The 27,560-nt window shown below is 39.0% G+C and overlaps 2 protein-coding genes across 5 annotated transcripts in view; one reads left to right on the top strand and one right to left on the bottom strand.

Moving 5' to 3' along the window:
- Window positions 1-10,742: 10,742 nt before the first annotated feature.
- suds3 (SDS3 homolog, SIN3A corepressor complex component) lies at window positions 10,743-26,054 on the bottom strand. Of its 3 annotated transcripts, none has more exons than XM_030142934.1 (12): window positions 26,051-26,054; window positions 17,145-17,151; window positions 16,483-16,559; window positions 16,231-16,302; window positions 15,935-15,954; window positions 15,686-15,842; window positions 15,407-15,502; window positions 14,364-14,425; window positions 14,244-14,265; window positions 14,038-14,143; window positions 12,923-13,007; window positions 10,743-11,576 (listed from the first exon to the last, which is right to left on the bottom strand). In XM_030142934.1, exons 3-12 carry the CDS (start codon window positions 16,535-16,537, stop codon window positions 11,478-11,480), a joined length of 774 nt encoding a protein of 257 aa, XP_029998794.1. In that variant the 5' UTR covers window positions 16,538-16,559; window positions 17,145-17,151; window positions 26,051-26,054; the 3' UTR covers window positions 10,743-11,477. The 3 variants fall into 3 exon arrangements, with proteins under 3 accessions (XP_029998794.1, XP_029998792.1, XP_029998793.1); XM_030142932.1 differs by lacking the exons at window positions 17,145-17,151; window positions 26,051-26,054 and adding exons at window positions 16,676-16,745; window positions 18,379-18,578 and having other exon boundaries at window positions 16,483-16,538; XM_030142933.1 differs by lacking the exons at window positions 17,145-17,151; window positions 26,051-26,054 and adding exons at window positions 16,676-16,745; window positions 17,574-18,301 and having other exon boundaries at window positions 16,483-16,538.
- Window positions 21,458-27,560, top strand: part of taok3a (TAO kinase 3a) — a 104,877-nt gene continuing 98,774 nt past the window's right edge. Inside the window, exon 1 of one of the 2 annotated variants that reach the window (XM_030142928.1) lies at window positions 21,458-21,693. The gene's annotated coding sequence lies outside the window, so the exon portion shown is untranslated. Of the gene's footprint in view, window positions 21,694-22,093; window positions 22,220-27,560 lie in introns of those variants that run through there. The other variant, XM_030142929.1, reaches the window with a different exon arrangement.

The following is a 27,560-nucleotide window of genomic DNA, read 5'->3' as shown; positions in this document are numbered from 1 at the left end:
TCTCTGTACACATTAGTGTATAAACAGTCTCAAATGCTCAAACAAACCATTGTTTCTAATGGACTTAAACCCTTAGAACTAAAGAAAACATCGGGAGGCAAGTGTGGGATTTTTTTTGTCTAATACTACTTTGAAATTAAATTAAAATAGGTGCTTTTGCATTCATGGTAATAGTAGATTTTTGTATTAAATATAATGTAAAATAATATAAAAATGTGTTTTATCTGAAAAATAGTTTCTCTTTTATCTCAGGAAGTATTTATTTTAAAAATAGACCCAAAGTACTTCTACACTTGCTTCATAACATTAGTCTGCATCTGGTTTGAATTTTTAGCCCCCATGTCCTGTTTATAGGTACCAGTTTCATAGAAGCACCCGTATCTATTATTGTTGTTGTTTCACACTCAGACATATGCAAGTTCATCCTCGTGAAGCAAAAATGAAGTGTGATAATATTGTTTCCTCCCCTGCTTACACAAATCTTTGCTTTGGAAGGTGTATTAGTGGCTTAAAGCACTGTTTACATCTGGATCAGAGGCCCAAACAAAGAGAAAATTGTTGAAAATTGTGAAAAATCTCTTAGATGAGATACAAACATTTTTCATTGTAAACTTTTCTGTGATTCAAGCGGTATTTCAGAAAAATCCAACATACTGTGGTTCAATATGAAGACTTGATTTTTATTTTATTTACTTTTATTTAACCTTTATTTAACCAGGAAAAAAGATACCATTGAGAGTAAGAACCTCTTGAAGTCCTGGCCAAGAGGCAGCATGAAATACAACACACAGTTACAACAAACAAACATTTACAGGACAAGTCAAACTATGAAAAACATGCACAAGTCATTGAGTTAGTCTCTAGCCCTTTGAGTTTGGATTTAAAAGCATTCAAGGAGATCAATTCAGTCAGTTTCCAGTCTTTTAGCAACATATTCCATGTGTAAAGGAGCAGAGTAGACAAATGCCCTTTGACCCAGCTCTGTACAGGCGAACGGCACAAAGAGGAACAAATGCTCATTTGATCGCGGACAATAACAATCAACACTTCTTCTTGTTATTAAACTACAGATATATGGTTGTGCTGATGTGAAGGTTGGGTCGGACTATGTTTTAGAAGCCAGTAATTTGTTGGCATGATTCAATTTCTGAGTTAATAAGTAGTTAGTGTCACACATTGTTGCTGCTGTAGAGGAGCAGAACAGGGACAGTAGTCACTTTTCCATTGACCCTCAAATTGCGCAAATATAACTTGCACATAAAAATTTACCTAATGGAAAAACGACAATTTTTGCCAAAAGTCTCATTTTTCGATTAAAAGTTTTTGCGCTGGCAAGAGGTGGTTTTTTGGGCATAGCACAAATGGTATATCACAGAAAACTACAATGGAAAGACCTTTTTTTTCGTAACTAGAGTCAGGTGAATTTAAAAAATGGATGGTGACGGATGTTACAAGCGAAGAAGGAGGAACATGTCGCGGTACATGTGGACACACCAGGAAACCCAATCATTTTTTAATTTACTATGAGATAGAGGGGTAATATGTAATAATAATGAATATACAGTATCTGTAAATCAACACCATATTTATGTTCGTTGCCATGTTTATGGAATGACTTCTCGTGTCATCTCGCGGTCATAAATAAACAAATCATTGCATTTGTGATTTAATGGAAAAATCGACATCACGCACTTCTGTTTTTTCGACATTTAGTAAATATCGGTAAAGTTTTGCATAGATGTCCAATGGAAAAGCGACTAATGAAGAACTTGGAAGTAAAGATTGTTGGAGGAGAGCAAACTTGAGTTCCTAACACAAAGAAATCTGACTGGACGTGTATGGATGAAGGCATCACAGACAGCTTTTATGAGCATAGAGACATCAACAACTGGCTCCTATCTCAAAGTAGACTCCATTAGAAACTTAACCGAAGCACACGAGCATGTGGGAATCTTACATATAACCTCTTGGGAAGTGTACCTATTACACCTAAGTGAGCCAGTGTGGATTAGCTGTAATATACAAAATTACCAGTATTATCCACTTGTGTGTAGTGGCACATTAAATCATTACAGTGTACATTTGTAGTTCATAAAGGTGGAACTGGTTTTAATTGCTTGATGTACAGGAGCAGAGAATGATTACAATAACTGAATTCAACTGAATCATAGTGTACATTATTTATTAGCTGGTATTTGATTAAATGATGACAAAGAAACCCAGAGGCAATTCCAGCACAGTAATACAGTACATATTGCATAGAAAAGGAATTAATGAAGAACAGTAGTGCCCACTGGCTCATTTTGGCCCCAGGGTCTCTACTTCTGGTTTTGGACTTTTACAGCTGTCTGCATAAGTAAGCAGCAGAATATTTTTCCTCTTAAAGGCAGTGAAGTTGGCATTACTGTATCACTGCAGGAAGCAAGTGACTGTATATAATACGCATATGGAGCCTTTTGTTAACACTTCAGACATTTCCAGATGATGTACATAATGGCATTATGTGACTAAGTGTGTGGATTTGATAAACTTACAGCCTCTCAGTCTAAAAGTGAGCTGTGATAACACCAAATGCTGTAATACTGTAGAACAGACTGCCAAACACAGTTGGAGCGCTGTGAGAGCTAAACATAGATGTTGTTTAAAGAAGACTGTCTTCATTAGGCTATTCTCTTTTAGTTAGTGTACAGCTTGAAATACACACACAAACACACACACACACACACACACACACAGTTTCATTTGTGAGAGATGAAGTTTCCTGGCTCTAATAAGTGGCAAAAATGCACTTATTCAAAATAGTCATTTTAACCACATTTATGCTGAAAAATGAATAAATAGGAAACATGATAGGCTTTCCTGAATTTGTTTATTTTGCCTTTGTTTTTGTACATGTGAAGCACCGCCTTAGAAAAACAGAAGAGTATCTGATGAATGCAGAATTAAAAAGACTTTCAGTTCATAATATAAAGTTTTTTTCAAAAGGCTAACTCACTTTATTATCCCAGTAGAAAAATTCAGTCTCTGCATTTTTATATTGCACTATTATTTTTTATACTTAGAACTAGTTTTGTGAGAAAAGGCCTTCCTATTTTTTTACAATACACTTTTAAAGTTTTATTCTATATTTTTGTAAATATATTTATTCAATAGTACACAAAAACTAAGTTTAAACCACAATCAAATTCCTTCTTTGTGTGCACAAACTTGGCCAATAAAGTTGATTATGATTCTGATTTCACCCATGCTAATACACACACAGAACCTAGCATTAGCATTAGCATTAATACTCAGACACTCAGGGACCACCTCCAGATCTTCATCGGTCCTGTGGTTAAGGAGGACCTGAAGTAAGTGGACCTGCAAGGAGAGACTAGGCAAACTCATCACAATAAGGGCCTTTACACATTGGGAATGTGACAAATAAAATAACTGAAAAACTATTCACACCTGCAGTTGTGGGTCTGCAACAGTTGAAACACTTGTTCAATAAAACATTGGAATATATTTGTGCCGGGCCCTTCAACAGAAATAGTAGTGGGTCCAGTATCATCTGGAGCCTCCATTTGATCCAGAATCCTCTGGTCCTCAGGTTTATGTCCAGTGTCCAGGTAAAAACATCATACATGGTGCAGTCTGTATCAGAAACTCCTCACTATCCTGACAGTTGTTTGTTGCTCCTCCTCATACTGTCCTTCACTTTGTTGTCTTTCTTATTTTTCTGTTTCATACTAAACACTGTGGCTGGAAATCAGCTCATCTGGCTCCATCACTGCTGTTGACATCTACTTAACACAAATGAATTTTCATCTATTTATTTATTTAATTTAACCTTTATTTAAGCAGGCAAGACAGATTAAAAACACACTCTTCTTTATAACTGTGGTCTGGCTGATGCCTTTATTTGCACTACGAAAGAGCAGAAAAATTACCCTCCCTGTGATTACAGCATTTTCCACACTTTTTCACTGCAAATACTCACAGCCTGTGTGAAAGTACTCATGATTTAAACAGTTTTTTGGGGAAAAAAAAAAAAAGTGATGTGTGGATTAATTGCACAAAATAACATGGCTGGTGTTTAAAGGGTACCTGCAGTGAATTTTCATCACTAGCTTTCTCAAAAGATCACATAATAATACTAGCAGTTCCGTCTGGTAACTTACATTATGGCCTGTTGTCAAGTATGCACTAGTACTGAGTCAGTGCTCCGTCATTCAGTCATGGTCAGACATGCTGCCTCCTTCACAGGCTGTTCCAGCACCATATCATCTAATTACTTTTCTGTTGGGTTTCTGTAAATTGACTTAGAGTCTGGTTTTGACCAACTCTATATATATAAAATGTCAAGAGATAACTTTTTTTGTGATCTGGCGCTATATAAATAAAATTTGATTGATTGAGTGATTTAATTGGTTTTCCCCTGTAAGTCGCTTTGGAAAAAAGCGTCTGCCAAATGTGTAAACATAAACATAAACATAATTACCTGGGCTGCGATGGACTGGTCCCTGATCCTGTTCAGCAGACACCAGTCTAAGATGACACATTATCGCTCAGTGCTGGGTTGCATCTCTAGGACAATGGTGGAGAGCAAAGCTTACAACTGCACAAATAACAAGTGCAAATGTATGCTTTCCACTCAGTCTTTCTCACTGACTGCTGTTTGTTTACTCGCACTCAATCACCCGGAATCATCAAGGTTATGTCACTTCCAGATGGCAATGGCTGATCCCCATAGGTTCTGCCTCCGGCCCAAATTCACATAATAAAAAGGTTCAGTGTGGTGTATTTACGGAGATGTTTTTTACTGAATTTGTACCTCTCTTGCTTATAATACGACTTACAAGGCACCATAAGGGGGGGGGGGGACATGACAAATTCTTGGAGCCCAGCATTCCCAGGGGGCCCATCGAGTATTGGAGGAGGTCCAGTGGATATAGGTTAGAAGTTGTGAAAATATCATGTAAGCTCCGGCGTACAACAGAGGCATATGCCGCGTTTCCACTACGTGGTATCTACTCGACTTGACCTTTTTGTGTTTCCATTATGAAAAAGGGCCTGGAATCTGGTACCTGGTACTACTTTTTTGATATCACCTCCACCGAGGTTCCAGGACAGGGGACCAGACACAAAATACAGATACAAAAAACAGCTGAAGTTTACAGTTAAATATAGCGGTAGGTTAATCCACATGATGACAGCCCACAAAACTACACCATGGTTTGTCAAGGAGGTTCAGACATAAAAATTCAGCGCGAGCTTGACGAGACAACACACAACAAGCAAGTTTATCAGCAACTCTCTGAGCAGACGACATGCCGCATATGACGTCCAGGTACTGTAAAGTCGGTAGTATCCTGTAATGGAAATGGTCTCCAGAAATAGGACCTGGTACCCGAATCAAGTCGAGCTGAGCCGAGGTGAGCCGGTTTCACGTAATGGAAACGCGGCAATAGAAGTCAGGAGTCGGATGTTCAAAGCGTCTTAAGTTTCACTTTCGGTTTACACATGTTATGGTGGTTAAGGAATGCACTCCCACGTATGCCCCTCCCCCTTGACAGATACTTTCTCGTACCAAGGGCCCACAACACTTAGCTTTCAGGGGGCCCTCAGTTGCTAGCAGTGCCTCAGTTATAAGTAATACAGCACATTTCATGTCGTAAGCATGACCATGACAGGTACAGTTTAAGGAGGCGCTAACCACTACACCACCGCACCTCCCATTATGTTATTTAGAGGTAGAGGTATCATCATAGGCTCACATGGCTGAGATGGGTGATTTATTTAACTTTGTTCTGTTAATCCTTACAAGGTAACATCAAAACAGTTGCTAAAAGCATACAAATAACCTCTCCAACCTGGTGTCAGAATAAGGAGTAGCTGCTTAACAACATTAATGTTTAAAGTGATCAATATGGGTATGTTATCCAGTGAGGCTCCGAAATGCTCAGCACAGTTTTATAACCTAGGATCAAATATCAAAAAGTCAAATGAAAGTCTGCTACTAGAAATGAATTCCTCTCCCTGTGCAGACCTGCTGGACAGTGATAAACTGGAGAAACAGGCGTACACACATGCAGACTTACACCCTGAGATGCAGGGGTTTTACTGGGGTTGTCGAGAACCTACCAGCCCCTCTCTTCAGACCACCAGAGGTTAATCTAAGTCTGCCTGGATCCCACTCGGTTCCCACCAGATAGCGCAGAGTGAGACGCAGTTCTCCGCCCAGAGCCATGTATCGAAGTACTAACATGCAGTGAAGCGAATGTTCAATTTAAGGGGAAGAGGATGAAAGAGGGAATTCTGCACTGAAACTGGGACTGGTGGGAGATTGGGAGGGGGATTTTTTTTTTTTTTTTTTTTTTTTTTAATTGATGCCTTGGGTGACATTTTATGCACACAAGCAATAACCACCAAAGAGTGTAACAGCTCTAGTGAGACTTACCAACAAACCCCACAAGCAGAGTTGGAGAACAGTAATGACTATTGTTCATGGAGAGATGAAGCTTCCTTTTTGTTTTGCGCGTGTTGAGAGTCCGTCGGTGGTTTACACACTCTAGTGAATAGACATGGTGCACGAGGAAAAATTGATTAGTCACCAGAGAGCTGTCTACATGCCTAAGTGCTCCTTCTCGTTCCTTTGCTTACTCAGCATATTGATTTAAGACAGTATGAAGAGCCATCTGCAGTGAAACCTTAAGACTAATATACCCAAAGAGCACGAAAGAAGACTATTTAAAATGTAGTAATATGGAAAAGGAAAGGTTAGGTTACTTTAGAGATTAAATTACAATAAAATGGAATATCAGCAGATCATTTTAGTGTGTCTAAGCTGTGTGTGGAACAGGAGGTTTAAACATCCTCTCCTGTGTTTTCATATTTTCCTCTTAATTCTCCATTTGGTGCAGACTTTCTGACCTTCCTGTTCTCTCTAAAAACACTTTTGCAGGTGTGAAACCACAGCCAGTCTAGGAACAGACCAAAAGAGGTGGTCTTGGTCTGTGTCAAACTAAACCATGGCTTTGTTCATGGACAGTGTGGGATACTATGGACTTTTACAGATTATCTTTGTGAAAAACGAAATAAAACAAACAAATGGAGGATGGAATATGTTAAAAATCAGCAGATTCTGTCACAGGCACAGGACCTTAACCTGCAACCTATCGCCTATTCTGCTACTTTTGGAATAGTGCCAACTGACCAGCAGATTATCAATAAGCATAAAGACATTAACATACTATATTATTCACTACTCTACTCGGCCATTGAAGGATTCTCCTGCAATGGAAATACCCAAAACCTCCTGGCACCTCTTTTTTTTTTAATCAATTTTTTATTTATTTTAATTGTGCATCCCCAGAAGTACAATATAAAAAAAAGAAATTCACATTTTATGATATCCTCCTGAGACCCAGCAATGCATTTTTGTCCTCTGTAGGGGACAAAAGTTTGACAGTTTTACTTTAAAAAAAAAAATGCTGTCCATTGCAAAGCACATTCCATTAAAAAATAAATAAAAACATAAAAATAATTTTAAAAAATTAATCTAGAAAAAAAACTGTTGCATTATGCAGTTTCCAATCAAGACAATTGTTTAAAATTAAAAAAAAACAAACAAACTAAAATTCTCACTTTCCTGGGTCTCAGGAGGATATAAGATTTTGTGACACACAAAGTATAAACTCCACCCCCTATCCCCCCAGAACCAATTGCGACCCCCATACCAACCCAACCTGGATCTCAAAATACGAAAACCACTAATAAAAACAAATACATATATCGATGAAAGAGAATATTATTTACAGATATAAACAGATAGGTGATTAGGATAGGCATAGACAATTATTTTGCACTCTTTCTTTAACCATAATATAAACAGCATCCCACATACTGCGGGTTTTTCCCAGCACCTCCTTATGGATGAGTGACCCCATGCTCCATCTAAGTCTTGAAAAGGTTAAATACACACTCAGGGGGTCCAAAAACCTCTTCTACTCTATCTGGAACCCAGTAATGTCCTTTATTAACACACGAAAAAGTCTCCCTGATAACTCATTAATTCATGAGTTTTAAGGTAGATCACAAGGGACGACATTACACAGCCCAACACAACCTCATTTGCTCTCAAATCTGGCTCGTAGATCAACTCCACTCTCATTTTCTTTTTGTTTAATTATTTATGCCTGATGAGTGTCATACCTGCTAATATTATTGCATTACCTGGGACTTTATAGGATGGGGGGAGGGATGGGGTGAGTATTGTATATACTGTATATTATGTGGAAAATCCAAAAGTATTATTTTTTCTTGAATGACTGTCACTTTTTTGTTTTTTTACCTTGATTCCAATAAAAAGAACATTGAAAAAAATAAATAAATAAAAAAATCAGCTGAATTAACATGTGGCCGTCAGACTCATGCCCTATTATAGGAGACTCAGCTGATAATGACATGAGTGTGACATCAAAACTAACCAGACTAAATGTAAACAATGTAAAAACAATAACAACTAGAAGCACTCGGAGAGCGCAGACCTCTGCCAAGGCAGATCAGTGCCCCCCATCACCACCTTAATTTAATCATTTGTGTCCAAATCCGACCATAACTTTTTGAGTTATCTTGCACACAGACAGACAGACAAACCAGCGCTGGCAAAAACATAACCTCCTTGGCGGAGGTAATAACATGAACTACGGTTTAGACCTCGGTCCATACCTTCATGAATGAAAACACCTTACAATGTGATAAAAATTCTCTACATTTAATAATAAGTTGTGTGCTATTTCCTCAAAATGTTCTCACTAAAAAATAAAATGTCCTGCTGTGATACAATGATTCACTTTCTCCTCAAAATCCATTTCCAGTCTGGGACCACTGACTCCTTTATGTGTCCACATGCACATTAGATCACAGTGAAGTTACCAAACAAATCCTGCTCATAGATCCTCTGTTTAATTTCCTCCTTCCACCAGCAACTGAATGTGAAAAAAATCCCGACAGTGTCAAATTCTGCACAAACCTCGTTCTGCACAGTGAAGAGTGAACAGCTCAGTGAAAGGACGTTTATGTTGTATATGATTGTTTTTGAGTGCAGGGCACTTGGAGTAAGTTATGTGACAGAACATGATGAGAACTAGAATTACCACCTTGCAGTTGGAACTGTATGCCTCTGCCAGTCACTCGAGTGGAAGTTTAAATTTATGTCTGCTCAAGCAACATTCAGACTGAGGGAATTAAACGGAGGGTTAAGTATATGTTTTTCAGTGAAATGGAAGTTCTTACAATATAACTCTAGTTAGAAACATGCTGTTTACACCATCTCTTGTTGCAAAACACCATGAGATCAGAGCAAAGACGATCTTGTAGATGTAAAATGTCATCGCATCATCATTTTATTGTGTAAAACTTTGTCATAATTAGCCTATAAATTCTTGAGTGATGGCCAAAAGCTTTGACCTTTAGCGATTTGAGTCTGAGTGAACGTTTGTGCCAAGTTTGAAGAAATCCCTTGAAGATTTCCTGAGATACCAGATTCACAAGAGTGGTTGTGAGTAATGGAATTACACTTTCAGACAAGCCAGCCAGAGCTGTCACTCCTCAGAGATATTGAAAGTATTTTGGATTAGCTGAAAAGTGCCTTGTCACAAAGCTGAAGACAGGGCTGGGAGCGCATGAAATGTTGACTTTTTAGCATTAAGTGGCTCTCACAGGACAGTGACAGCACAAACAATTAGTGATCTTTTGGAATATGATGCACTGAACCATCCTATACTTAATAAAATACTTCAAGTGAGCAGTAAAATGAAACACAATGCATCAGTGGTAAATAACAAAGAAAAAACATTAAATAGAAAGGTAAATTTTGCATCTAATAGTGTTGTCAGTGTGGTATAAGCACCTTAATTAAGTAAATGAACCGGATACGTCTTCCACTGCTGGTTATTTATACACCACTTCAGTGTGAGTCAGCTGTATATGTTCAGACAGGTTTAAGATATGTGAAAGAAACACTAACTGGTGAGAAAAGCTTTTCAGATCACATAAAACTATTAGCATCTGCCTCATTCTCACTCTCGCCAAAACTCCTATTTAATAGTGATACATGGTGGGGAAACCCTCATAATGAGCTATTGATCCCAAATCAATTAAAACGGTCCAACTGTGAAGAGACACAGTGGTTAGATATGAAACCGATGCCGTTCGTCTTTGACCCAGAAACACAGAAAAAAATCCATAGACCATACGCCTCACATCGAGTTAGTAGAAGTTAGTCTGGCCTGAAAAAATAAAAAGACATAGGATGCAATAAAGGGTGCAGACAGGCACCACATTTACCATCAGCTCATTTCATGCTTTTGCAAGAGACAGAGCAATCACACCTGATGGCTTGTGTGGACTATGAGCCTTTTGAGATGAGCCCTGCATTTTGTGCAGCATGGCAAAACAGTAATTGCCCTCCTTGTCAGGCTGTGTCATTAAGTCAGGCAAAGTGAAACATGCCATCCGGTTAAACCGGCAGGACACACAAGAGGGGAAAAGCAGGCTGCTGGGCTGGAGGAGAGCCGCGCTGAATGCCAAATAATTCAGCTGTTTACAAGGCGGAGGGATGGGAACTGTGTGGTGATTTAGTCGCTGGCATATCAATGTCATGTAGATAAATGTCTCCCAACAGATGACACAGAAAGAGAGACAGGACTGAAATTTTAGTGTATGTGCGAGTTAGAATCATTAACACGATAACCGTCTTTATCAAAGTCAGAAATATTTTAATAAATGAAACACAGTATAAATCAACAGTCCACTTAACGCTCCACATGCAAGTTCAGCTGAATTAGCCCAGGTTGTTCACATATGGAGAGAAATCAGACGACAAAAGACATCAAATGACAGCAACTTAAAAAAATTCAACACACATTTTCCAAATATGAAATTAAAGGTTTAATACATAGGACTCTTAAACAGGTTTTAACTGTAACTGTAACAGTGCAAAAGGCTTTTGAGAAAGCATGATTTCAGATACAACTCTTTGAGCTGAGGGATCACTGATACTCAAAAAAACAAACACCAGTGGAGCTTCTCTGGGTCAATATGAGACTGAAAAATAACTTAAGTGTTAATGTGACTGGATGGTAAACCTAAGACGTATAATGGCAGGACGATGAAAAGGAAAACGAAGGCTCCTTTCTGACACTGACCTCCTTCACGTACCTGCCACATAGTGACAAATAAAGCTGAATGCCTCCATTTTTCTGCATTAGCATGTGGTTAATGTGGAAGAACATAAAAGTAAATGACATATCCTTGGCCACAGTGTGTGTAGTGAAGGCGTGGTGGGGGGGTGGGGGGAGACTCTGAGGAATAAGAGACCGCGTGTCAGATTCGACTGAGACGCAAAGAGGGAAACTGAATGAGTGAGTGGGTGGATGGATGAATAGATGAACAGATGGGGGCTGAGGGGAGCAGAGGGGAGGGGTAATATTTCACGCAGCCGACCGTCGACGGATAACAAATGCTCCTCTCTGCAGCTGCCCCAGGTAGATCCTCATCTTTGTACTGTCACTCGTCTTCCTCACCCAAATCTAGACAACACCGACAGGAAAAAAGCAGAAAGAATACATTTAAAACTACAGATATACTACAATGAGGCAAGACACAGAGGCTGCATTCAGTATAATTCATTAAAGATACAGTATGCAGAAAAACCCCAGGATGCCACAGGTAAGGGAGCTACCATGTTACTATTTTTGGATCTGCACAGTGGGGGCATTAGATTGATTCTTGACAGTGACTGGTTATTACACCTGTCAGTCACATTTTGGTCAATCAACCCTTCTGAAAATACACTATATGGACAAAAGTAGTGAATGCAACTGTTTTATTGCAAACAGGGGTTTGACTCCAAAACCACAATGACAATGAATGGTATAATATTGCATTGCAATAAACATAATATTAACCCATACAGGGTTTCTGCAGGTATCAGCAAATCTAATGTAATGCTTTTTAATGCCCTTTCTAATACCACTTTAAACAAATTTCATGCCCATGTCCAACTGCAGATACAGTTTTATGACGGTTAAGTGTTGACAGGCTTTAACCAGGTTCTGAATAGTTCCTCCTCCAATCACTTTTGCTGAAACTTGCATTTTCCCATTTTTCCAACAATTGCTAATATTCCCTGGGCTCTTTCGCCACAGCATGAACACGCTCACAGAATGTTGCATTCCAAGCATCTGGTGTTGTGACTTCGTGTATCAGCCATAAACAATAGACAATTAAAGGGTTCCACCTGTCAATCATCACACTATACTTCCGATCAAAATTATTAAATGTTTATATAATCAAAATAAATTGTGAATAACGATGCGTTTTTTTCCCATCGAGTGTATTTAATTTTGTAATGTCTCTGGCTATTTAAGGCGTTCATTTTCACAGAATCTATTTAATGCTTCTTAATGACCCACAGAAACCCTGCCATAAAGACCCAAACATCCACCATCGACCAAAACCATACTGACCTAAAATGTTTAATACCTGTTAATGACCATTTAGTTTAAAGGCATATTCATAAGTCTACATGAACATAAAATTTAAATGGCTTAAAAAATGTGCTGATAGCAGTGTTAGCATACCAGCCATTAGCATCTGCTTTAGTTGTTGTAGGTCATTTCAGTTTTAAAAAGCCTGCCAAGCCAAATTTTAAGACATATCAGGTAAAACAATTCACACACATTTGAGCATCAGGTTTAGGTTTGGGATAGTTTACCCAATCAGGATGAACTTAAACAATGCAGTGTATTAATAAATAAATGTAAACGGTAATGCCAACAGACAGCTCCTGTGAATTCAATAACTGAATATCTTCACCGTTATTGCTGAAACTGATAACCCAGTAGCGTACATGACAGAGGCTGGATGAGCTCACCTCATTGGTCCCCACCGAGCTGATGACACAGCTAATCTTTGTGTTGTCCTTTGACTCCAGGTAGATGGCTTGGCTTTTGTGGTACCTGTTGGCGTTAACACACATAAAACAGCATTAATTCTACAGTTACTTTGAGGAGTAAGGGTTGGGCATGAGTGCAGACAAAAGTGGGGCTCGTTATACATAAATTTACCCAACTGAATAAGATGCATTCCTCTTGAGATGACACTAAAGAGATAATTGGAGTAAAAAGTCTAAACAAAGACCATTTATTTTAAATGGAGAGGACAAAACAAACCCAAGGGAAAACACTAACAACCAAAGCATTTGATCATTAATGCCTACCGAAGAATAATGACGTATGTGTCTCCCTGCTACACTCAGAGAGGGCTTTCCGGTGGTAGTGCTTTTTTTTAGCACTGAATAAATTAGACTTTGCCTTGAAACAAAAGTGTGCACACCTCGCTGCTCTCTCGCCTCAACTTCCTCCGCCTGTCCTGCAGCTCACAACGCAGAATTCTTTTATTGTTGCCTTTCTTCAAAACAAGCGTTTGCACAGACGTGTCTTATGCTGAAGATATTATAAGCTGTGATTGGCCCATTTTTATTCTCTTTCAAACCTGAACAAAATGAAATGCTGCACTGGTTCTAACGTACCACCTCCTCTGAATATGTGTTTTTATGGCGTACCTTAACTTATTTAGTGACTCCTGAGTTATTTTTTTTCTGTTATCCTGACATTCAGAGGCTGCCATCAGAGCAGTTGTAAAATTTGAAAACCCAATAAACCAGGGGTCTCAAACTCCGGTCCTCGAGGGCCACTATCCTGCATGTTTTAGATGTATCCCTCTTCCAACACACTTGATTCAAATGATAAGCCTACCATCAAGCTCTGCAGAAGCCTGATAACGACCGTCAGGTGTGCTGGAAGAGGGAAACATCTAAAACATGCAGGATACCGGCCCTCGAGGATCTGAGTTTGAGACCCCTGCAATAAACCATCATCCCTGTGTACTGCTTGCAGAGGAGATGCAGTATTATGGCAATGATGCCATCTAGTGGTGACAGAAGGAAAAACATGGACATTGCCTGTTGAAGGTTTTGATCAAACTCACCATCTTTTGTCGTAATAAAGTTTCCCCTCCTCGATGCGAGCCTCATAACGCTGGGAGGGGTTCTCCATGGGTGTGGAGGGGACATGCTCTGGAGATGATGGGGACACTGGAGAAGAAAGGATGTGGGTTGAAACAAAACATTACAACTAATGTGCAATTAATATTACGACTGGAAACGAACTGCGAAAGTGTGAGTGTTGACATACCAGGCCGTTTTGGTGACTTCAACTGTAGAGAAGGTGCATACATAAAAAAAAATTAAAAAGGATATTATTAGAAAACAGGTCTATGCAGGAGTATAATTTGAAATACACTAATTCAATTACCTTATTCAGTGTCCTCAGATCTTCCATGATCTGTTCGTCTGTTAACAAATAATTTAGCTGAGGTATGGAGAGTTAAGGAAAATATTTTTTTTCCCCAATGCTTGCAAGACTACTTACAGAGTGAATATTAACAAACTTATCAACATCAACGTGCTTTTGTGTCAACATGAGTGACTCTAGTTAAAATCTCACTGGGTAAAACATCATGTCTTTATGTACTCCAAACCTTTTCATCAAAATATGACTTTTATGTAACCAGTGCAAAGTGGTTCCACCTGCCTCAAAGCCAAAGTTTTCAATTTGAGCAGCAGACTTCAAAACTCATTATTTTCGGATTTTGAACAAGCACCAAATCAATTTTAATAGATGTGAGAATGTTATTTAAAATTCCTAAATCTCTTTTTTATTTTAGATTATTTACTCTACATTATGAACCAAGAGAAAACCCAAATTCCCCTTTCCAACTTCTAAATCAATCTCTTTGAGGTCATCCTCAAGGCTGTAAAACTGGGTCAGAAACACTTTGCCATTTTGAGTTTTAACTTTGAAACAGGCAGCATTCAGTTTTTTCCAGAATTTTTTGATTTGGTCAATGGCTTTGTCGTATTCTGGCTAAATCTGTCAACAGAATGGATTTTTTTTGCTGCTCACAGGTACCAATCAAATCATATAATACTTCTCCTGTGGTGGGCAAACATCTGCAGAAATAACATATTTAGTCCAACAAGAAACACTTGGGGTAAGGCATCATAGATAGATAGATATACTTTATTGATCTGGGAAATTGTAGTGCAGCAGCAGCATGACAGACAGCATGCTATTTATTGTTACTGTTATTAGGTGGTGTTACTTTCTATTGAACTCCAGATAAGGATTTTTACCTAGGCTATTATACTGACCATAAATATAATATTGGACTCTATGCAAACACAATTACTGACTCACTCCTGGTTCCCCAGATGAGATGACAATGACCTCTAGTAGATAAATAAACAGCTCCATACAGTGGCCGGTCAGACACTTCAAGTTTACAGTAAGGATATCTGGTGCTGGTTTCCTCCGTTTGTCTGGTATTGGAACTGGATCATTGGGCCGTCTCCTCAGCTTCCGAGTCATAATAGGTTTTACCTCCATAGAGTCTATGAATGAAAAAAAGAAGGATTACTTAAGACCTGTTTTAAAGCACTGACTTGCTTTGTAATTAAAGGTAACCTAGACATAAATCAAAAATATTACTAACAAACTGAACATACTTTTACACCATATTACTGCTTCCTACTGCCTGTGAATGTACTGCCTGATTAAGAACACTGGTCCCTTACCACCTGTTAGTTCCATTGTTAATTTCTCATTCTCAATCATCTTTTTCTTCTCCTCCAGCTCCGCAATGAGGTTTTCCTTCAGTTCAACTTTTTTATCATCAAACTCCTTTACCGCTGCCTTCTTCTCCTTGATGTAGTTCCTCTCCACCTGCTCTGTCTGTAGAGGGTTGAGAGACAGACATGGTGGCATGAGAATGAAAGGGAGACTATTCACTGACGATAGCTAAAAAGCATAGCAACTATACTCACCTCAAGTTGGAGAAACAGATCTGTAAAATTAAACAAAGAAAAAAATATGATTTTTAACGCAAAAACGTAGAAGAAATTACTCAATGTGGAGGTATAACAAGCAGCAAAATCTCCATTTGCCTTTCACTGTTGAATTTCAGAGTTCTCATTGGACTGTACAAACCAAACTAATAAGGTAAGTGCTGTAATTATGTGAGTAACTGTTGAGTAGGATGTGTTGGATGAGTAGCATAGATGCACCCATGTGTAAATAAGCAGCGCGGTGCAGCTCCTCTCTTGACTCAGCTTCAACTTGCCTGCATTTCTGAGCCTCTCTTTATACTGCTGGTCCAGCTTCTTCATCCTCTTCTGATATTCTTGCAGTGTACCTGCAAAAAGGAAGCTACATTTACCAATACTGAAGAATCTATTATCAAAACATTCACAGATTTTTGTTGTGGAAACTGACTGACTAATCCCCCATAGTCAAAAACATCAAATCCAGCAAGATAACACCCATTGACATTTCACAAGCTATCATCAGAACATTAAAAACACTGAGTGATTACCTTCTTGTAATTGTTGCAGCTGTCTTTTCAAAGAGGCCAACTTGTCTTGGTACATTCTACAAAGAAAGAAACCAGAGCTAATCACAATCTCTTTCACTACAAGCCACCTTGAGGCAAGCACTCAAATGCTACCCTGCCAAATTATTTTGATTAAGCGCAAAAAAACTTGATCCATGTTTGGCAAAAAACTTACTGCTCTTTGATTTCCACATAGTCATCCTCGTCATGCTTGGCAAGGTCTGTTTCACTAGCATCCTCTGTGTCTGGACAACAGGACAGAAGAAAAGCAGACTCACTACAGATATCAAATTATTTAATCACGAAAACTGAAGTTATTTTGTTTGTTTAAAATGACACTAATTATGATTGCTGCAGGGTGCTGTCGTGTGGAGTAATACTGGCTGTTTTCTTTTAGCTTGTCATGCAATTATGATGTGCAACAGTGATCTGTGAGATCACAGAACGTGCGTGGCACCAGTAAGGTAATGGAGTACACCGTGCTTCGGAATGCCCTCTGGATCCTAGTACCAGGAATACCAAACTTTGCCGAAATGTCATTAAAGGTTATAAGCGATCGACAACATAAAAAAACTTAAACGAGACGAAGGTAGGGTGGATACATCTGAGAATCAATGATCAATGTCCTAATCCAATGACATTACCACACGTCTAGAAATATAGCTGTACTTTGTCAACCCCGCTGGGGCTGATCAGAAACGGTCTCCGGCTAACTTGGTAACGCTGTCAGTTAAATGGCAACACTCACAGGACCAGGTTAGCTTGTTTAACCTCGGGTAGCGCTATCTGTGGCAAAGTTCAGAGCCAAGTTTATAAGCACCGGCTAGGTCAGTCGACATTACCTTCGAAACCCGATATAAGGCAGGCGTAAGGCCCAGTCGTATTAAGCTGACACAGCAGCTTTCATTTTCAGTTAGCATTCATATGCTAGCTAAAGTTAGCTCAGTCTGCAGTTTAACAGTAACCCGATTCTTGCTCGCGGAGTTAGCAACAACCGAAACACTAACATGTCAGAGAGGGAAAAACATAAGCCAGCTGTTAATGTTAAAGCTAACGTCAAGAAACTACCCAACCTTGAAGTGCTGTCATCGCCTTGCTGTCCTCTTATCTTTCTTTCTTCCCACTGCAAGCCGTCCTGTCTCACCCAATGGTGTGAAAAGGGCAGCGCAGTGGACACAGCACGCAAGGTTTCGCCTGTCTGCGACCTGTCAATGTTCGCAGCTAACGTTACGTAGCTTGTTGGCTAATAATGGTCTCCTCACAAAACACAACTTATTAAAATTGTGAATACGATTAAGTCGGGAAGACAGTCCAGGGTACTTCACTTGCGTTTTATTGGCTACACTTAGCCATACAGTTAGCATCTGTGGCCAGTATTGAGAGTATTGGTAGTAACTGGCAGTACTTTTGTGCCTCACTAGTAACTATAATTACGATAGCCAGTACCTTAGTTAGCACACTATAATCGTGTTAAGTCGTTATACAATCCGACAGAAGGCGTCACTGAACAATTTGCCCAGTGTAAACGGTTCACATATATTAATTTGAAATGTGTGTGGATGGAACAAAACTTGTGTTGCCAAATCCAGATAGCTAATTTGTTATATTAGCTAGCTAGCTTAGCGCGTGTGGTTGGAGATTGTTACACCGCACGAGCAATATGAACGGGCTGTCATTTTTGATATATATATATGTACCTAACTAGTTCCTTCCGCAATGCATGAGGACCTGCTACAAAAAACTCTATCCAAAGCTGTAACTAAACGTTGCTCTTAAGATGCAGCACAGTTAGTGCAATACTAGTATGTTTCCGTTTCTTTCCCAACAAGTAGACCGAGCCCAGCGGACAGAGGTTTTGGTCAATTCCGTTTAACGTACCTTCTTCTGAGTCTCTTCCTCTGAAGCTCCGATCATCGTCGTCATCCACACTGTCAAGTTCCTCCTCGTCGTTGTAGTAATCTACCATAGGTGATAGCAAAGTAGAAGCCATTTCACTTGGAAAATGTAAACAAACACAAAATAAACAATCGATTTGTGTTTTGCACCTTGGAACAGCGCCTACAACTGACAGGACCTCTGAGTGTTAAGTTGCCCATTCATATGCCTGTCCACAATGTCAGTACTTTTACAGCGTGAAAGGATAAAATTATTTGTAATTAATAATTAAAAGAATTCAAATTAAACATATAGAAAAGAAACAATATTATTTAATAATAAATGTGCTATTGATGGTTGTATTAATATTTATTTTATGTATTTAAGCAGGCATTGTTGTGGCCCACATAAAATCTTTGGTTTCTTTGTTTTTGGCTCCCGGCTCCGTATATCCATAGCTGGCACGCAGATACATCACCACATGAAGTTTTTACACGGCTATGTGATGAGCAATACATAAAATATCTTTTTCCCAGGCTGCATTTGATAAGAACACATTGGACATCCTCTCGGGAAATGGAGATGTGGATGACCAGACCCCTCTGTGCCAAAAAGGGAATCTTTAACTTGTGTTAGTTACACTTACTGGAGTAACTAACGCTACTCTTCTATGTAAATTACAATGTTAAAGTGAACAACTCACCGCCACAAGACATACATATGAATACATATGCATATTTTAAATATTTTTAAGAATTGGCTGAATATTTCTCTATAATTTTATCATATCGTCTTCCCCTCTAATATCAGTTCTCATGTACAATCAGCAATAACATCTCACATTTGTATTGTTTTGCCAGATGAATTGTGCATAAACCATTGGTATTAGGCAAGCAGCGGTATCACGGGCATTACACTGCCTTCGAGAGAGGCCTGTATATTTTATGCAAAACAAACAATATTGAAAGAACAGATGAGACAGGCATTGACACATCTGAATATGACTACCATCAAAGCTTATTAAACTCCGTTCACTGTGCTGTCATTACCACATGTAGTCATTAATCCTCTGGCCTGTTATAAGATGTGGACTTTTAAATTGTGTGATATCAACTACTAATCTGAGAGGAATACGTATGTGAGCAGGGAAATATTTTTGTAATTTTATTCACACTAATAGGCACTGTGCAGTCCAGATTATCATTTAGTTTTCACATGAAGATGTTTAAATGGCTTTGTTACAAATATCTGTTGAAAATTGAAAAGGAATTTTACAATGATGCTCTTAAAGTGCTTTATTTTGTATGAAGGACCCAACTTAAGGTTTGGCTGTTTCCCTGATCTGTGTCAGTGTGTATGTATTTCATCAAATGTGTAGTCTTTGTTGATTTTTGTCCTTCTGTTAAATTCCTAACCAGGGTTAAAGGACTGCAAATTAGCTAATATGGCTACGTCCTATATATGTCCTAATACATTGCATTACTTGCGTACTTTTACAAGTAACAATGCCTATATTTTAAATAATTAGTTTATTTGATAGGGACAGGGCACAGTGATGAACATTTGTTCTGAGAAAACATCAAATGTTAATATGCTGTATTATAACTAATGTGCTAATCTTCCTAGTCACTAGGCACACAAAGACACAATTAAAACATACAAATAAAACACTAACAGAACAAGACAATAAAACTAGAACACTTAAAATGGTTATGAGTTAAAATGCTCACAAGACTGGTTTGCTTTCAGATCCTGTTCAAGTGCAGTTTTGAAGATGAGATATGTGGAGCATTCCCTTCTTGTGAATAATAGACTATTTTAGTATTTAGTTTCCCCCACAGAAAGTATATACTACACAAAATGTATTTCTCTGTGTAGGACCTACATTTATTACCCCTATCTAATAGAAATAAAATAAATAGAATGCAGATGCAGGCATTTAGCTTTTTACTGAAGTAATTTGGTTGTAATAAGAACTATATCTACAGTGTTGCTCATAAAGTTGGAATGGTTTTGTTTTCAGACACATTCCTTTTTTTGTTCCTAATTATATGCATCAGTAATCACCTTTGACCTGGTGCAATGATTACAAGCCCAGTTACACTTTATCTATCAAGAATAAATCACATTGGTACAATATTTAATAAGAAGAGGTAAACATATTTTATTGTAACTTTATGGGCAACAGTGTAATAACATGTATGTATGTGTGTATGCATGAATGTGTGTGTGTGTGTGTGTGTATGTATGTGTGTGTGTGTGTGTGTGTGTGTGTGTGTGTGTGTGTGTGTGTGTGTGTGTGTATGTATGTATGTATGTATGTATTTAATCTGCATTAGAGATAAAAAGGGCTATATATGCATACTATAGTAAGATGAATTGGAAACCATATGACAAAAATGCTGTTTAACTGATGTTTTCATTTTATATGCTTAAGTGTTATTACACAAATATATTGGTTTGTGTACATTTATACAATATATTTATAAATATTCCAATAGAAAAAACAAAAACTAAAAGGTTAATGTATTGTAATATGCTGACAGTGTTTTGAAGTAGATCTTCAACATTCCTTATGAGTAATACCCATGTTCTTATTAACTATCAGAATTTTTGACCCAAGAATGTATCTTGAAAACTACATCCAACCAGAATTTTGACTTAATTTGTCTTTATTAGTGACTCAAACTTGATAAAGTTTTATCCTTTTTATCTGGATGTATTTTATTTGGACACCGGCGTAATAAATGGACAAAAAAAAATGTCTGAACTTCAAAGAAGCAGCAGCAGATGGCAGCATTGTACTAAATTAATGTAGGATGAGAGCCGGTTTGCGGTGAGTGAAGTCGCAACAGAATCGGGATGACTCAGATCATGCATCTTTAATGATTTGCACAGGAAATAAGGTGTAGGATTGTTGGCTGTTAACTTTTATGTCATCACTTACTATTTAAATAAGCATTCAGGGATAGGGTGTTATTGGTGGTTATTTTTGCATGTGATTTGTGTAAATCAGTTGTTTGTAAAAATACTAGGGTTGAGAAAACAGTCAGTATTGAAATAAGTCTTATCAGTGTGTGTCAGTGTGGGGAGTGCGCATCCTTGTGCGGACCCCCGGCTCCACCAGACAACTTTATTTCCGCCTGTCTGTCAGAGGAGCTGTCAAACACGGGCTAGGGGTTGTGCTCCTGCTGCTCCGTCATTCAGGAAGTCCACACCAACTGACAGCACTTCGCAAAGTCACACGGACATCCTCAGAGTGGGACTAAATGTTCTTCAAGTGCGCCTGGTTTACACCTAGGACTAGTTTGACACAAGGTGAGCTGTGTTGTTTTTTTTTTTTTTTTCTGTCTGTTGTTGTGTTGCTGTCACTGTTTGTTGTCGCGCGACGGCTATAGCGGCGGCTCGTGCTAGCCTCGCGCTCTCAGACAGGGATGACACTTCCTCTTGGCTCAACGGCTATGCTACTGTAAGCTAAATGTCAAAGCGGTAAAAGTACACAGAAATCCGTAGCAGTGCTTCTAGGTGACACCTGAAGGTAGAAAATGAGCACCGCTGCCTGCTTTTGACATTTTTTTTTTTTTTTAACGCCACTACTCGGAAGGTGGTGAGTAGAGAGAGAGAGAAAGAGAGAGAGAGAGAGAGAGAGAGGGACCAGCGTCGGGGCTCGCGGGGTTAAGTGCGTAGGTTTGCTTTTTAACGGTTTTGAACCAAGTGTATGTTTGTTTATTGATGTGTGTATGTGTGTGTGCACCTGCTCCAAATCTACGCACTAATGTGGATATTTACGTCCCCGAACTGACGAGGAAGCAGCGCTTTTCTTTTGGTTTGTTCCCTCAAGGGGGTGAGTAAAAACGGTGGGTGAAAAAAAAAGGGGGATGACAGGTTGTAATGAAGTGTTCGTTGGGGGGGGTGGGGGGGTTTAAACACCGACAAGGTGACTGGATGCGGTGTAAACTTGTCCGCCGTGTTATTCCAGCCTTGTCATGTAATGTGGGTCAGTCTGTGCTGAAGTCCGTCACATCCACAATGCCTGTGGTTCCGTCCATCTCATCCTACATTGTTGTGAGTGAGATTTTACTATCATTCCTCAGTCACAATGGCTCCGGTTGTGACGGTGTAACGTCCACCACACATGACCTGAGCCGTATTTTTTTTTTTTTTTTTTTTTTTTACTATATTTACTACGTCTCTCCGCACTCCTCATTCTATGCATCTTTTCTTATCTCATTCTTCATTCTTATTTTTTTTAAATTCTTCTTCTTATTATTATTATTATTATTTTTTTGCAATATTGCTTTCATGCACAAAGACAATCCCCCCCCGCGTCTTTATTTCACAACCGTTTGCTTGCGTGATCATAACGAGAGATCACCTCCAGCATGCAGGTCTGTGACCCGTTAAATAACCCGTGTTAAAAGTAAATGTAGGCTAACATGACGCGCTCGAAATGGCAGATGTAGATAGCAAGCTGAGCACTAAAACCCAAGCTGACCCAACATGATGTCATCTCTTGTGTGTGTGGAGCGCATGAGTGAGAGGCAGCAGACTCTTGGTTCAATGCTAAACTGTGTCATTTGCAAAGATTTATTTTAAGAAGACTGCCCACGCAATTTCAAGCCAAGGATTCACTAGAATTTGATCCCACATTATGTATGACATTGAACTTGCGTGTCATTGAGATTATGTCCATTGACTTTGTCTGACTTCTTATTGTGGTGCACTGAGGAGATATATAGCCTAGTGTGGATGTGAAATCTGCTTTACTCATTTCACCTATACTTGTTTTGTGGAATAATTTACTCCATAATGCTGACTAAGTAGTGTCAGTAGGAATTGCTGAGTAATTGATGTCAGTGATAAAGTCAAATGTCTGTGAAAACAAGTGAGACATAATTTAATTCTAGCTGTCAGGACTTGTGCAATTATTATGATGATCATTTATGGAGGAATATTGTTTTTGCCATTATGCCATGTGCTGTACCAACAGCAACACGGTGCATGGTTAAAACAGGACTGCACATACAGGAGGCTCATTGTCTAAGTTTGACTCGCGCAAACTGATGTACTGACGCAGAATGGATGCTGGTAGGAGCAAAGTTTGGCTCGCACAGAGGTTATGGCATGCGAGATATCTTTTGTACACTTGGACCCAGGTGAAGTTTATAGCATCTGGTGAGATAAGGGCTTTTTTATATATAGTGTAGGCGATGTAGTATGAGACTTTTGAGTCAAAAAGGCAAAGAAATCATATAACACACATTATAGTGTATTTGAGTTTATGTTCAAGCTTTATTAAAGACTCAAAAACTAGGTCCATAGAATAAAATAAAAATATACACAGTAAAAAGAAACTGCATTAATGCATATATTACTTATACATAAGGGCTCAATCGCCAGGGAGACTACGTTTTAGATGTACAGAACTACTCTAGTCTACTTGGGACAGACCAGGGCTTGTACAATTGACTTAGATAATTTTGTAACTCTGCACATGAATGAATAAATAAAATGCCGTGTAGCAGCTGCACAGCATTGAACACCGCAATCCACAAACATCGGACTATATTATATTGTTTGTGTGTTTTTGAAAGATATGTGTACTCATCTCCTTGGTTTGGTACTCACTGTAATGCTGGGTGATAGAGATCTCTAATGTGACAACGACCTCACATTCTTTCTTAGGCAGAAATATGGATATTTGCTAACACTGGTCTCTTTTTATGGAGCTTTGCCAGAGATTATTGAGATGTTATCCAGGGGTCTTCTCATGAATTTGCACAAATCTGTTTGAACACCACCAGTGTTGTTTGCATGCATGCTGATAAATGCACAGGAAGAGGACATATCAGCTGCTCTTGACAATTGGCTGATGTGATTGTCACAGATAGGGGGTGGGTGGATGTGAGCCAGACACACTCACATTGAGGCAACATTAAGGACCCCAGCCCACTTTTACTCAGAACCAGTTCAAATTCCAGCCAATCTACAGCCAGTTTGTTATACATGCTAATACTAAGCTTTGTTTTTTTTCCCACTATAACACTAGAATCCATAAAACTTATCATGTGTGCAAGTGCATTTACCCAGCTTAGTGCGTAACCCTACCAACATACTTGACATTGGTTGTGCAAGGTTTACACCAAGCAGGAGCCCTAATGCATTCTCTGTTCTTAAAACCATTTCTTAAATCCTGGGTAAAGTTATAAAAATAAAAACTAAAAGTGTTGGTGAATGCTTTTCCTCTTTAAATCTGAACCACCACCATACCTTCCAGGTACATTTGTACCAAATTAATTTAATCTCAATACAGTGATCAGAGGATTTGCATCCATGGAGGCAGACAATCCACATAAAGATTTTAATTTGCTTAGAAAGAAGCCAAAGCACCATGTGAATTGCATCCCATGTCTAATGCACAGGTTGAAATCCACATTGTGGATCTCTTATGCTGGTGGTGACTCTTGTATGCACGAGGCCTGTTGTTATACGGTTGAAACTTAAAATAAGAATGAATTCATTACTGACAGCTGCAGCTGTACGGCATCTGTCTCTGTGTATAACTGGAAAATTTCCCTGTTGTGGGGCTATTAAAGGATTATTTTATTTTACATTAGGCCTAACCTTTTTGCATCTCTTTTAGCCTCTACATTTCACCTACTGTAATGTGTTGTACTGCATGCTACAATCGCTTTTGTTCTCAGTTGTGTGTCCTGACCTGTCTAATTAAGAACAAGAAGCTATATAGGCCAGTTAGTAATCTTACAGAACCAGGTCTTATGTTAATTAGTACTGAAAACAATACTTTGGACAACCTCCTCCATCTCGACTTATGCTGTAGCAAACTCTGTGTCTCTTGCTTCTTCCTCCCCATCTTGACTAGGGTCATGTAGATGTCAAAGTTAACAAGTTTACCTGCTCTGCTGTCGAATAACCATGACAGGAGCGCTGGAAGGCCCATATGTCTTATAGCTTGGCACCAGCCCTGTAATGAGTTTACTGGCTGTGGGCTACGGAGGCTCTGAGTGACAGCCATAATGATATTTTCCAAAAGGTGAAACTTTGATGCTAGTGTAGGAGTCCTGCAGATTTTGTTTTGCATCTTGGGCAACCTGTTGAAATCACCAGTACAAATGTACATTCATTCTTCCTGCTGACTAATCCACTTCGGCATCTTCCACAATTCTTTAAGAGTGATGAACTTCTCTACTTCCATGTGATGGAGGGCTGACTTTTGAAAAATACATTATAAAATTGTCAGTTTAGCTGGTGGTACACAGTTTGGTGGTTTATGCCACAGTAGCAAAGCGCATCAAATATTAAAACGCTGCTGTCAGGCTTAATGTTCTGCAGTGATCTGGTTTAGCATGTCTAATATAGGAATGCTGTCTCAGATGACAAGGAGAATTATGCCCTCCCTACCCCCATCTCTCCTCTAGTAGCAGATGTGTTCATGCATACTGCTTTTAATGATGATTTCAAAAGACAGCAAAACTCTGCACTGCTGTCTGATCGTGGTCTTGTGAAGCTAGTGAGAAAGAACCAGTGCAGATATTTGGTAACAGGATTATTCTGCTGTTGCAGCAGCACTTTATTTAATTACTCAGTTGTGAGGATTGTACACAATATGCCCATACATTCTTAAGCCTTCTACTGATGGTCATCAATGCAGTACTTGAACTCCATCCAGATTCAATCCAAACCTTAGGTCATTTCACATCAAGGTAAAGATTCACCTTATTTCCTGTTAAGTAAATGAATAGCTTCATTCATAAATTTCAGTGTTCAACAGAATATAAACTGTTAACATCTAAAATCATATAAATAAAAAAACACTTTAAAACTATGGTTATAAATCAAACACTTTTTTGATACCCCAATCACATCCATGTGACTGAAACAACTCTATTTTTAGGTACAAGTGTCTTGTTTTTTCTTGGCTGGTCTGAGTCCTTCTCCTGTTCCCTTGATCAAAATTACTCCAAGTTTGTTTGTGTTGCCAGCATGTAAATTTTCTACCATCCATTCATGCCATGTGGAAGAACACAGAGTGTTGTCCAGCTGATCAAAAATACTGCTGTAGAGAATATGAATTACGCCACAATAAAATATGCAGATTTCGTTTCATGATATTTTCACATTCAACAGCGTTAATGCACAATTTAATAACAGGCTCCCATATCGTTAGCCTCATAGCATAATAGCTAAGTCATCTTCTCTTCAGGACATAGCCAATGATGCAAAATGAAGCAGCAGTGTTTGGAGAGTAAAGTTACACAGATATCACAATTTGGCCAAATATATAGCTTAGTCAATTATGCTATGAAGCTAATGATATGGAAAATCACTCCATTGTTTCTAATTCTATATACATTACCTTATTGTACATGTCCATGAAAGCCAAGCCACCCTCAGACATTTTTATCAGATGGAAACTCTGTATTTGTGATACTGACCATGATGGGAGGCACAGGGAAACATGTGAAATGGATCGAGTCATGACCCAGCAGCTGGTGCAGACCTGAGTCATGGCCCTGGTCTACTGAAAGCTGTCTCAAAGGGGAGGAAGTCATGGCCCAACAGATGTCTCATCAACAAATGCCCCCTCAATGAGTGTGCCACTTCTGCTGTTCACTTGCCACCTTCCACCACACAAAACCATGTTGGTCTGACCACTGGTTCTGATCTGGTCAGCAGTGTGGGCAGCTGTTCTTGATATCGCCTCCACTGATATTGCGCACATTAAATGGCATTTATTTTTTCCTGTTAATGTGTGTCTGGCTTTGCATGCCATCCTTTACTCACTTCATGCCTTTCACAGGCTCTCTGCTAGCATGACATCTGGCTTAAGTTGTTTCCTGCACAACATATTGATATGTTATACAAAATGCAGAACAGATTGGTTGTTGAATATGTCATTCCTCGTGAGTTACATATTACTTAAACTCTTCCTCTCATTGTTTTTCTCAAGCATATTAAACGCTCTTGTCATAAGACAAGCATTTTGGCAAGTCAGTTGCTCTGGGTGTGGGAGGCTAGCATGAGCAACTTGATTACAGCCCTTCATTAGAAGTGCGCCTTCAATCCTTTGGCGAGGTTGCAGCTGTGACCATGACTCTGTACCCCCCAAACCCCCCACCCACCCACACACACAGACACACACCCTTTCCAACCCCCAGAATCTT

The sequence above is a fragment of the Sphaeramia orbicularis genome, chromosome 9 (assembly GCF_902148855.1).
Source record: "Sphaeramia orbicularis chromosome 9, fSphaOr1.1, whole genome shotgun sequence".
NCBI classification, from domain to species: domain Eukaryota; kingdom Metazoa; phylum Chordata; class Actinopteri; order Kurtiformes; family Apogonidae; genus Sphaeramia; species Sphaeramia orbicularis.
This window is presented reverse-complemented; position numbering and strand designations above follow the sequence as displayed.

Coding starts and splice junctions, on each gene's coding strand:
- suds3 (XM_030142932.1), bottom strand. CDS start 18,490: ATGGCTTCTACTTTGCTATCACCTATGGTAGATTACTACAACGACGAG. Junction 14,144..14,243: donor GAAGTCACCAAAACGGCCTG/GTATGTCAACAC, acceptor TTTCTTCTCCAG/TGTCCCCATCATCTCCAGAG. Junction 11,577..12,922: donor GCTCGGTGGGGACCAATGAG/GTGAGCTCATCC, acceptor GGTGTTGTCTAG/ATTTGGGTGAGGAAGACGAG.